This window comes from Chironomus tepperi, unplaced genomic scaffold, assembly GCF_022539635.2.
Source record: "Chironomus tepperi strain 1889 unplaced genomic scaffold, CSIRO-AGI_Ctep_v1 contig_376, whole genome shotgun sequence".
In the NCBI taxonomy this organism is placed as follows: domain Eukaryota; kingdom Metazoa; phylum Arthropoda; class Insecta; order Diptera; family Chironomidae; genus Chironomus; species Chironomus tepperi.
The window spans coordinates 180183-191627 of record NW_027226498.1 but is presented as its reverse complement, the minus strand read 5'-3'; the positions used below and the strand labels follow the sequence as shown (position 1 = coordinate 191627).

At 29.8% G+C, this 11445-nt stretch overlaps 6 protein-coding genes across 9 annotated transcripts; 4 read left to right on the top strand and 2 right to left on the bottom strand.

Annotated features, from left to right (window-relative positions):
- Positions 1-490: 490 nt before the first annotated feature.
- LOC139095888 (cofilin/actin-depolymerizing factor homolog) lies at positions 491-1729 on the top strand. Its single transcript, XM_070647428.1, has 2 exons — positions 491-862; positions 1012-1729. Exons 1-2 carry the CDS (start codon positions 844-846, stop codon positions 1437-1439), a joined length of 447 nt encoding a protein of 148 aa, XP_070503529.1. The 5' UTR covers positions 491-843; the 3' UTR covers positions 1440-1729.
- Positions 1730-1768: 39 nt separating this feature from the next.
- LOC139095887 (uncharacterized) lies at positions 1769-2796 on the bottom strand. The gene is made up of 4 exons (XM_070647427.1): positions 2653-2796; positions 2532-2578; positions 2123-2447; positions 1769-2063 (listed from the first exon to the last, which is right to left on the bottom strand). Exons 1-4 carry the CDS (start codon positions 2653-2655, stop codon positions 1917-1919), a joined length of 522 nt encoding a protein of 173 aa, XP_070503528.1. The 5' UTR covers positions 2656-2796; the 3' UTR covers positions 1769-1916.
- A 199-nt stretch (positions 2797-2995) lies between these two features.
- Positions 2996-4839, top strand: Dpit47 (DNA polymerase interacting tpr containing protein of 47kD). The gene is made up of 2 exons (XM_070647367.1): positions 2996-3286; positions 3341-4839. Exons 1-2 carry the CDS (start codon positions 3140-3142, stop codon positions 4367-4369), a joined length of 1176 nt encoding a protein of 391 aa, XP_070503468.1. The 5' UTR covers positions 2996-3139; the 3' UTR covers positions 4370-4839.
- LOC139095845 (vacuolar protein sorting-associated protein 72 homolog) lies at positions 4799-6308 on the bottom strand. The gene is made up of 2 exons (XM_070647368.1): positions 5848-6308; positions 4799-5774 (listed from the first exon to the last, which is right to left on the bottom strand). Exons 1-2 carry the CDS (start codon positions 5982-5984, stop codon positions 4841-4843), a joined length of 1071 nt encoding a protein of 356 aa, XP_070503469.1. The 5' UTR covers positions 5985-6308; the 3' UTR covers positions 4799-4840.
- Positions 6084-8046, top strand: LOC139095846 (CREB/ATF bZIP transcription factor-like). 4 transcript variants are annotated; one of them, XR_011544900.1, is made up of 4 exons: positions 6086-6836; positions 6894-7186; positions 7356-7429; positions 7644-8046. XR_011544900.1 is itself a non-coding variant. In XM_070647370.1 (2 exons), exons 1-2 carry the CDS (start codon positions 6317-6319, stop codon positions 7163-7165), a joined length of 786 nt encoding a protein of 261 aa, XP_070503471.1. In that variant the 5' UTR covers positions 6084-6316; the 3' UTR covers positions 7166-7298. The 4 variants fall into 4 exon arrangements, 2 of the variants coding, with proteins under 2 accessions (XP_070503471.1, XP_070503470.1); XR_011544899.1 differs by having other exon boundaries at positions 7356-7529; positions 7644-8045; XM_070647370.1 differs by lacking the exons at positions 7356-7429; positions 7644-8046 and having other exon boundaries at positions 6084-6836; positions 6900-7298.
- A 352-nt stretch (positions 8047-8398) lies between these two features.
- On the top strand, positions 8399-11326 carry LOC139095908 (nuclear pore complex protein Nup93-1-like). The gene is made up of 6 exons (XM_070647452.1): positions 8399-8569; positions 8626-8672; positions 8735-8915; positions 8983-10500; positions 10609-10916; positions 10971-11326. Exons 1-6 carry the CDS (start codon positions 8453-8455, stop codon positions 11215-11217), a joined length of 2418 nt encoding a protein of 805 aa, XP_070503553.1. The 5' UTR covers positions 8399-8452; the 3' UTR covers positions 11218-11326.
- The last annotated feature ends 119 nt before the right edge of the window (positions 11327-11445 follow it).

Here is an 11445-nt window from a genome sequence, read left to right as displayed (position 1 = left end):
ATAATACTTGCATTCATGATTACAATAGTTTATTGGTCAGCATTATATGATTGGCAATCAGGTATACATATAAAAGTAAAAAAAAATAATTTATTAATTAATTTATCATTATTTCTTATTATTATAGGGATTTTGACTCTTCACGATTTCCTAATCCATTCGTCAAATTCAATCTTTATGTTCATTGAAATATGCGTTGTTTTACATCCTATTCATTTTCTGCACTTTATTTATCCCATTTCTGGAGGATTTTGTTATTTAGTATTTTCTCTAGTATACTTTTATACTGGTGGAACTGATGCAATGGGAAGGGACTATATTTATTCGATTCTTAATTGGAATTATCCTGGTCAGACAGCTATCGTTTGCATTTTAGTTGCATTATTGATAATTTTAATCCATTGTTTCGCGACATTATGTCAATTAACCAGAGCGAAATTTCATGCTTTTCTTACTGCTAAAGAGTACAATTTTACAAGACCTTAACCACTAAGAATGCTCTATGTAGTAATTATAAATGTATAATTTAGTGCAGATGTAATAAAATTATACTTACTCCGAGTGGATATAATCACGTTAACACTAATTAAAGACGAGGCAATGTCTAGTTAATGACTAGTTGTAACGATTTTTGTCCATTTTGGTCGACCTATCTAATTCATAACAGACAATTGTTTTTTTTTAAATGAGTAATGTTATTTTTTTTTTATTTAAAATTAATAACGGTTTTCAAAATTAAGAACCGATTCAAAAAACAGCCGGTGTGTAATTTTTCAATTGAAATCACCATTAAATTTTCTTTCTCAATTTTTGCTGTAAAACTTCAATTTAAAATTATAAAAAATGGCTAGTGGAGTTGAAGGTAAGCATAATATTGTGTTGCAAATATCAAGTTACATATATTTATGGAATTTAAAAAGAAAAATTTAAAAACATTTTTGTTTGCAATTTTTTTTCTTCCGCCCAAAAAAATGACACACACATTTACAAAAAAAAAATGATATTACTCAGTTGCTGATAAATGCAAGATAATCTTTGAAGAGATTAAAAAAGACAAGAAACATCGCTATGTAATTTTCAATATTGTCGATGAGAAGCAAATTGATGTTGAAGTGATTGGAGAACGCGAAGCTGAATATGATCAATTTTTGGATGATTTGCAAAAAGGAGGAACTGGCGAATGTCGCTACGGCTTGTTCGATTTTGAGTATATGCATCAGCATCAAGGCACAACTGAATCGTCTAAGAAACAAAAATTATTTCTCCTTTTGTGGTGTCCAGATACAGCAAAGATCAAAATGAAGATGTTGTACGCAAGTTCTTTTGATGCACTCAAGAAGTCACTTGTTGGTGTTCAAAAATACATTCAAGCATCCGATTTGTCCGAAGCTTCAAAGGAATCTGTCGAAGAAAAATTACGCGCAACAGATCGTATTTAAATTGCATTATTTGCTAAATATATACACATTTTTAAGCTTTTCCTTTTTCTACATTCAAATCATATAATATAATGTCTACAATTTGGAAACTACCTAAAACAAATCATCTTAATTTTCTTTTGTCATAATTTTAAAATGAATGTATTGGTTGATTTAATGAATGGAATAATTGCGTATACAACATTTAATGAGCGAAATTTTCATTTTTTTCATCTTATGTTAATGCTTACTATTTAATCCAATTTATCTTAATTAAAATATTACCTTTTTCATCAATTAAAAAATAAAAAGTGCATTTTTTCATTCATAATTTAATGCTGCCTGAGAAATTAAGCTTCATTTCTTTATTTTACTTTAAACTGTTTACAAGGCATTTCCATAACATTTTAATTTAAATATTACAGATTTATACTTTAAATAAATAAAAAAATATGTAAATTAAGGACATTATGTGATGCTCCGTTGATTTGTTATCACTTACTTTAGTTTTAGCTTTTTTTTTAATTCCTCTTTAAACATTGAATATTCTTTGCTATTTTCAAGCCTGATGCCCGATTCACGGATCAAATCGTGAAAATAATCGTCAGTTGTACCATCGTCAATTGCTTTTGTGAGATTATCTTCCTAAAATAAGCAAGTTTTAGAGTAAAACATGACAAAAAAAATTAAAATAAACTAATTACCCAATACTCTGTGTAGCAAAGATCGTCTAAATCAGAACGATTTTCTTCTAAATCCTTTTCACCATTAAGTATATCTTGTACTAGTTCAAAACATTCAATAATTTCTTCTACAGGTGTTTTGAAATTGGAGCCAGCCTTGTGATAAGCTATAAACTTCTTGAGTATATTCCGTGAATCACCATCTCTGAGAATTGCTTCACCGTTTGATTTTAATGCATACTCTATGCTTTTTCGCTTAAACCATGTTTCGCAAATACCACAAAAACATTTTATTAGTTCCGGTACAGGGTTTGTTGATCTTCCGGAAGTCGTCGGTTCTCCAGAACTTTTAATTCATGAGTAACAAATGATTAAAGAGATATTAAGGACAGTTTACCTCATTAAGTAAACGATAAATTTATATATATACCCTCTCTCTGATTGCAAAAAGAGCTTGGAAGCTTCCACATCTCGATTCTAAATTAGTTAATTAATAGTTAATTAGTTAACTAAATGTTCATGTTTTATACAATTATCAATATTATATATACCATTATATTATATTATATTATATTATTTTGAACTGTTTAATAAATTATGTGCTGTCACAGACAAAATTGCTGATAGTTAATATTAAATAAACGACATTATTATAAAATAATTTAATAATAAAAAAAAAACAATAAAGCTTTTCAATCGGAAATGGATGATTCATACATGACGTCAAATAAAAATTTTTTTTTTCAAAAATTTTAAAAAACTTTTACTCCAACGATCACATTGGTTTTAATAAATATCTATTTTTCTCCGATCTACAAACATTATACAAACTTGAAAAATTGTTGATTATCGCATTTAGGCTCCTGTGTATTCTACTAATGAACGAACAAAACGATTTAATAAGCTACTTTTTTGAAACAAATTCAAATTCAAAAATGCGCTTTAAAGAAAAGAAGATTTCCATCAAGTCGCCCCTCATTGGACGTCATAAATGAATGATTCCGAATAGAATCGGTTTTGATATTAAATTTTACAAGAATGGAAATGAGCAGCTCAAAAACAAAAATTTCTGATGACGAAAGAATTATATTGGCTGAGAAGCTAGATAAAGAACTAGACGAGTTTATAGATTCTTTGGAAAAGACACGATACAAAGATGGTTGGTCCGAAGAAAATTGGAAAGAGGTGAATAAACAATCTTGCTTAAGAATTTATTTTTCACGTGGAATGCAATTTTAGGAATTTGACAGACATCCATTTTTTATGAAAAAAGCACCGGAACCTGGAGATAAGATTCATCCAATGTTAGAAGGTTTGCAGCAATTGAAATTCGATCCTGAAGAAAATACGCCACTCGAGCTAGCAGAAAAATATAAAGAAGACGGAAACTATTGGATGAAACATAAAAAATATAGAATTGCAATAATGAATTATACAGAGGGTTTAAATCACAGCATCAATCATGAACATAATGAACTTACTGCTAATCTCTATAACAATAGATCCTTAGCTAATTTTTTCCTGAAAAACTATCGGTCGGCATATATTGATGGTCAAAATGCATTAAAATACAAAAGTAATTATGATAAAGTTAAGCTCCGTATAATTAAGTGCAGTATAGAACTGAAAAAATACGATGAAGCATGTAAGGATGTCGAGAGATTTTTATTGGAAGATCCGTCTAACAAAGAATTGATCGAATTACAAAAAAATGCAAAGGCTTTCAAAGCTGAAAAACATAGGAATGAGCGAAAAATTCAGATGCAAGAGAAAAGAAAACGTCAAGAATTCCAATCACTAATAAAGGCTTTAATTCAAAGAAACGTAAAGTTTGAGAATATACAAGATTTAAGCACTCTAATATCAAATGAAACTATAAAACCCAAAATTGAACCACTTGAACAGTTTCCAGTGTCATTAGATCAGGATGGTTCAATTTATTGGCCAATTGTTTTCTGCTACCCTGAATTTGCTACTACGGATATTCAACAAAGTGCTCACGAAATGCAAACTCTAAACGAATGTCTAGAAGATATCTTATCATCAGATGAAATATCTCAACATAACTACAAAAGTTCAGGTAATCTTCACATATATTTTGAAAGTCGTCCTAAATCTCAAATCTGTAAAGTCGATCCACACATCTCTATTAAAGATATTGTAAGTAGTAAAAACTTTTTCGTTTATAATGGCTATTTAACGTTTTATGTTTTGCCGAAAAATAGCAAAGCTGAAAATGAATTTCTTAATCAAAAAAGAATTCCTTAAACTCCTCGCTAAAAAAATATTTGTCATAGAGATTAGTAATTGATTAATAAATGTGAGCGAACGTTGGCCTTATGTCTCTTCCACGATCTAAGAAACAAGATTCAGTATCATAATCAAATGAAAGCAAATTTTCAAATCCGTTTTTCTCTAAATCTATTTATTTAAATCATTATAAAAAATAGTCAATTTAATCAAGATTTTCGTAATTAATGTATAGCAACACATTATTTAAAGATGAAAAAGTCTAGTTCCTTTTAAATTTCTGGATTTGCTTAAAAACGATAGATGCTATGTTGTTGATGTCTATGTGTCTAATGAGTTTTTAACATCTGTCGAATAAATTAACGAACAAAGTGCATTATTAAGCTACATTTTTTTTGAACTAGTTTCAAAAAAATGCGCTAAAAACAATATTATGAAAATTCCGAATTAATGTTTATAATAAAATAAACAATGAAAATAATTTAAAATTTATTGTTCCGTTTTAATTAATTTAATTTGGGTTTTAGATTTTTTCCGCCACTGCAGCCACGCCAAAACATCAGAATCAGTCTGATTTGCTTTAACTTCTAGCATTTGATAGTAGGATTCTCGAAGGATTTTAAATGCCATGATATTATTGAAAGGGAGTTTAGTTATGGGATCGAAATATTTTGCTGGTAAATTAGTGATCGGGCAAATTTGACTACCTCTTCTCTGTTTCTTTTGCGCTGGTGGAAATATTTCCTCGAATATTTTATTATTAATATCATTTTCAAATGTTATAAACGTCCGTTCGCATCGATTTTTCCCGACTGTTTTAACCGCATCATTTGCAGCTAGTTTACTTCTCCTTGTTGTTCTTTTCATTTCTTCTGTCTCGTCGTGCTGCTGCTCCCATAATTGAGGAAAATCATTCATGACTGGCATAGATACTGAATGATATCTTATAATAGCTCCTGTATAAGAGCTAGCTTTTGTCGGTCGAACTTTCTTTTTTTCCAATTCCATTCTGCGGAATTTCTCGAGTGACTTTAAATTTTCTGTTTCGGTAAGTTCTGCTTCTTTTAAAAGTTCGTCCTGAGTAGGTATTTTCTCATCAACCTTCACAGATTTTGGCTTCAGTTTCTCCGCTTCATTCCGTACTAAAATTCTGTGTTGAGTTGCCGCTGATTTTGCTGCTGTTGACTTTCTCAGAGATTTCTTAAAATCGGCTGAAATTGATTTTTTTGTTGACTTTGAAATGTGTTTTTTCTTTGCAGCTTGTGGAGGTTTTTTAATCTGTTTAGAAGGTTCTTTGTAGCTTCTTGTCAATACTTTCTTCCGTCTCTGTTTTGGTTCCTCCGTTTCTTTATCACTCACAGGTTCGTCATTCTCATCAATTGAAAAATCAGAATCTACAATATCTTGATCATCTTCATTTCCTCTAAAATATACAGATGCCTCTTTTTAAGGACTCCGAGATATTTTGAATATATTATATTAAATTTAATACTTACAAATAATCATCGTCTGCTTTTTCTTCACTAAATCCTCCATACTGTGTTTTATAAAAATCGTCATCTTCCTCTTCTTCATTTAGTATCCTAGCATATCGGTTTCCGGCATTTACACGTCTTTGACGGTTTGAGGCCATATTAATTAATAAAATAATAGAAAATATACTAAAAATTTTGATTTTCCTAAATTTTAAAATTTTATTTAGTTTACAAACCGATTCAATCGATCTTTTAAAAAAAGAACCGATTCCGCCATCTTAAATAAAGAAAAAAAACAGTTTCATTCAATTGTGAAAAAAAATTTAAGAATTAAGCTTATCCTGTATATCAAGACTTCAGAATATCACAACTTGCTTCATCTCAACCTAAATTGTGTAAGTAAATCGACGAATAAGAGCTTTGATCAATAATTATTGACCAATTTTTGACTTGAATTTTCTGCGAATCACCAATCGACAAACGTTTTATAATGAGTACTGGCAAAAAACTCCGATCATCAAGTTTGAAATTGCAAGAGGACGAAACTTACTATACTGGATCAAACATATCATATTCTGATGACGACGATGATAACGACAGTGAGTATCAATCAGATGCTAAAAATTCGAGAACAAATAGAGGAAGTGGACATAAAATAGAGCGTAAACCTACAAGAGTACCGAATCTAAAAATCCAGAATAGAAATGCATTATTAGCTCGTGAAAATCGAAAAAGAAAGAAGGAAATGATGGAGAATTTGGAAAAAGATGTTAATATTCTTCACGATAAGAATAGAAGACTTCATAAAATAATTAAAACACAAAATTCTCAAATGAAAAAATTAAACAAGGAAATTTATTATTTAAAGTCAGTGTTAAAAAACCAAACACAAATTGTGTCAATTTTAAAATCACTTAACACAAAAAATGGAATGGATACGAATCGTGTTTTAATTGACTCGCCAAAATCATCATCTGATACACTTTCGTGTAATTCATCTTCCGATGACGGTAGTACACAAATAAATGATCCTTTCTTAGCTTCATGTAATGATTCTTTTTTGTTAGATTTAGAAGAAGCTGAGAATATAGCTACAGAATGGGATGAAATTTTGAAGAATCCGCTCAATTCGATGAATGATTTTATAGATATACCTGCATTAGATCAATCGTCAGAATCATCTCCATTTTCAGAAATATCTACTGAACACAACTATTCCCATTATCAAATAAATCATTTTGATGAACCCGATATTCCTGGAATTTGCTTGCATATTAATACTGGACGAGTATCTTTAGAATATTGCTCTGTTTGTCATCAAAATGCATCAAATTCGTGAGAGCACACTAAATAATTGATGGTACCAGATTTTTTTTACAATTATCTCTTTTTTATTATTATTATTATATTGTTATATTAATTTAATTTCATACAATAAGCTTAGAATTTAATAAGTTAGAGACACCTCCAAACATTGAGCTTAATAATTGCATTCAGATCTTGCTAGTTAATTCTACGAATATTTTTAGGATGTATGTGTGGACCAATGAATGAAAAATGAAATTCTGCTGTACCATTAAGAAAAATGAAAAATATCTGAGAGGTGGGATAGGTGCAAATGAGATTGAGAAATCTATGCTTCAGAAAGTCAATAATGCCGTCATCTATCTGCTTGAAATAATTTCGTCAAGCCAAATGAAAACGTAGGTTTTTTCCATCTTTTAAAAGAACACAAGTAAATGTTTCTCTGAAGCTAAGAATTCTTAATTGATGCATTTAACAATAGTATTAATGAATTTTGATTATAATTATTACAGAATTCTGATGTACTGAATCGAGAGAGAAGAATTTTAAAAGGCTTAAGTATTATAATAGGTCGTATCGTTTCAAGAAGTTGGATAACTCAGCAACATGAAATTAAAAGTCGAATTATTAAAATAATAACATTGATTTCATGGTGATGACTTTTTATCAATAATCTGAAGAATTTTTTCATATTATCTTTTTCTTCTTATAAATATTATTTCAGCATTAAAGCATGGCTCGTCTAAAGTTTATTGCGTGTAAAATTGAATAATATTTAACTAGCACGAGAAGAATGCAATATTAAATTTCATGTTTAAAATCCTTAATAAAAAACGTTGTTAAGTTTAATTTTATTAAACTAAGTCTACAAGATTTTGGAGGTATTTTAATGTAAGTACTTTTTTGAAATTATTTTTAATAAATATCTAGGTATATTAAAAATAAAAAATATCACAAAAATAAATAAATACATTGTAGAAAGAAATTTTCATTGCTTATTATTTTTTAAACTAAAAAATTACAAAAGGATTCGTTCTTATCGAGTCACTTCAGCTCATTTTTGTTCCATCGATCAGTAATTGATTGATTTACTGATGAAAAATTACAAAATCGATCAGTCCAATATTATCTACGAAGAGAATTGAACTAGGTAAGGAGTTTACTTTTCATTCACGTCGAGAGAATTCGTCTCGTTTTCAACGACAATTTTATTTTTAAACAAATGTTCTTTACCGATTCAGTTTTTTCATGTAATTGGCCTAGTCATTCACTTACTTCGAATATTTCAAGCCGACAAAACTGAATTAAAATTCATTAAATCATGGATTTTACGACATTAATGCAACAAGCGCAAAAACTTGTCAATGAAACACAAAATTCTGATGATTTGCCACGGGTGGAACGTTCAATGCCGCAGATATTAAAAGCAACAAATGAGGTATACGAAATTATTATTTTTTTTGCGCGCACATTTTAATAATTATTCTTTTGTAGCTTCATAGTAGAGTAACTTCTTCATCCAGTGCACAAGATGTCCAAGCGTGAGTGAATTAACGATAGTATCATTTTGCAAGAGCTTATAAATGTACATTTCATTTTCTAGATATGTTTTGTTAGGATCTAAAGGAATTGATCTTCCGAAAATTTCCAAAAATTTAGAAACACTGAGTGCTAGAAAGACATTTGAGACACTAGATCCAGTTTACGATACAGATATCCATAGCTTTTTAAAAAACGAAAAGGAAAATGCTATATTATCAATTATTCAAGATGTTAATAAGAGCGTAAGTTTTCTTTTTTATTGTAATAAAAATTCTTCTAATCGCAATTGCTTATTTAATATACATACAGTCCATTGAGAACTCTCAAGCACAAAAATGGGATCATATAATGAATGAATGGAATATGGAAAAAGTTAAACTTATGAATGCGCTTGTAGGCCCTTCACAGAATTGGATAGATTTCCGAAAACTTCCTGAACAAACAATTCTTAATGAAACGTCTGGAACTGTTAAATCTTCACTGAATTCAATTCAAATGGCTTATGCCAAGGAAGTGACTGAATACAATCGTTTTGATCGGGCTATGAGATCATCACTCGTTGAAAAATTTACAAATGTTGCCCAATCATTCAACGATAAAAAGACGATGGAAATGTGGGATATTATCAAGTTCATGTCTAATGTACGTCCAATACCTAAAAATCAAGATCCAGCAAAGCATCGATTTAACTCAGAATTTGTTGACCAAGCTAAAAAATATCTCGAAAAACATTTTCGTATTTTTATGCAAACCGTTATCTCTGAACATTTAAAAGAAACTCAACGAGGAGGCGATCCCAGCAATTACAAGCTTATAGAGGCATTTGTGAACTTAAAGCTAAGAAATCCGAATGAGTTAATTGGATTGCAGGATAGACGAGATAATTTCTTTCCGTGGCCAAATGTATTCTACGCGATGAGGTGTGGAGATAATAAGTCTGCTATGAAATGTCTCGAAAACAATCTGCCTGATCAAAAAGACATTCTTACAGCTATCGAAGAACTTTTAAAGAGTGCTGATGGAAAAATAAGTGCAAAGATAAAATCTCAAATTAAAATGCAGTACAAACAACATAAGATTCGTATGAGCGATCCTTATAAGAGAGCAGTCTATGCAATTTTAGGATCATGTAGTGAGCAATCTGAACTTAATTCTTCATTTGAAGATTATTTGTGGATGCAACTTTATCTCATTTCTAATGTATCGACTGATTCAAATGACAAATTGACACTTCCAGCATTGCAAAGAACAATACTAGAGCAGTATGGCGAGAAATATTTTAAAGCAGATGAACAACCGCAAAGGTATTTTGAAGTCTTAGCTCTTACTGGACAATTTGAAGCGGGCATTGAATTTTTATCCCGTTTTGAACGTTTTCGAACACATGCAGTTCATTTTGCTCTTGCTCTTAGTGAGTTACATTTAATAACAGCACCAAGAAACATTTTAGAACCTCTAATAAGCGTTGATATAGAAGATCCAAAACCTCTACGACGTTTAAATATTGCTCGACTTATAATGCTGTATACCGAAAAGTTTGAAATTAGTGATCCAGGAGAAGCTCTTCAATATTACTATTTTCTAAGACACTTAACCGATTCAAATGGAAAGAATCTTTTCCTAACATGCGTCACTGATTTAGTTGTTGAAAATCTTAATTATGAGTTGATATTCGGAAGAATGCAGCTAAGCGGAATACGATCTCGAGGACTGATCGATCAGTTTGATAATGTTATAAATATACAATCGGCATGTAACGGAATTGCAGATGAATTTGTTAAAAAAGGACTGTTTGAGGATGCTATTAAGATGTATGATTTAGCAGAGGTATGTTTTTTAATGCATTTTGTAAAATAAATAGGGAAAAAATATGTTCGTTCTTCCATTCAAAATTTAGTAAAAATATTTAAATCATATTTTCATATCATATTTTAGAATCCTGAGCAAACTCTCCGATACATAATTACGTTACTGTCGCAAGTAGTACATCAACAGACGAAACCAGGATCCATGAAAGAGAGATTACAAACAATTTCTGTAGAAATTAGTGAACGATATAGATCAAAAGAAATTATATGTGACCCTCAAATAATGAAGACATTCAACACTATCAAGATATTAATGCAGTTTTTCCAATATTATCATGATAACAAGCACGAAGAAGCTTTGGAAATATTGGCCCAAACTAAACTTGTACCCTTGCATATGAAAGATGTAGATGTCTGTGTTCAGAATTTCAAAAAGTATTTATATAAATATTTTTTTTTAAATGAATTGCTGTAAAAATTTTATTACAGAACTGGCGGAGAAGTGTGCAAAATTCTTCCGGATATTTTGCTGTCAACTATGGAGATAATTTACAAAAAGTATACTACAATTAAAAATAAAGATATTTCAAGATTCAATGAAGGAAATTCTGATGACAAATTGAGGTTTCTTCGCGAACAAGCAAAGGCAATAACAGTGATGTCAGCATCAGTTCCATATAGAATGCCAGGCGATACAAATGCTCGTTTAATTCAAACAGAAATTCTAATGCATTAAATTATCATCTTAATTATAAATAAACACATAAATTTTTTTATAATTACCTACTAAATAAATTAACAGCAACTACAAAACAAATGTTCACATTTCTGTTGATAAATTTAAAGTTGTCTTCATTTTTATTTTATTTTTTTTTAGTTAAATAAGATCTAAAAAGCTTTTCATTTTATTCATTTGAGATTGTTGTTATTGGGTTAAAAGAAGTTGATATCATTGGTAACATAA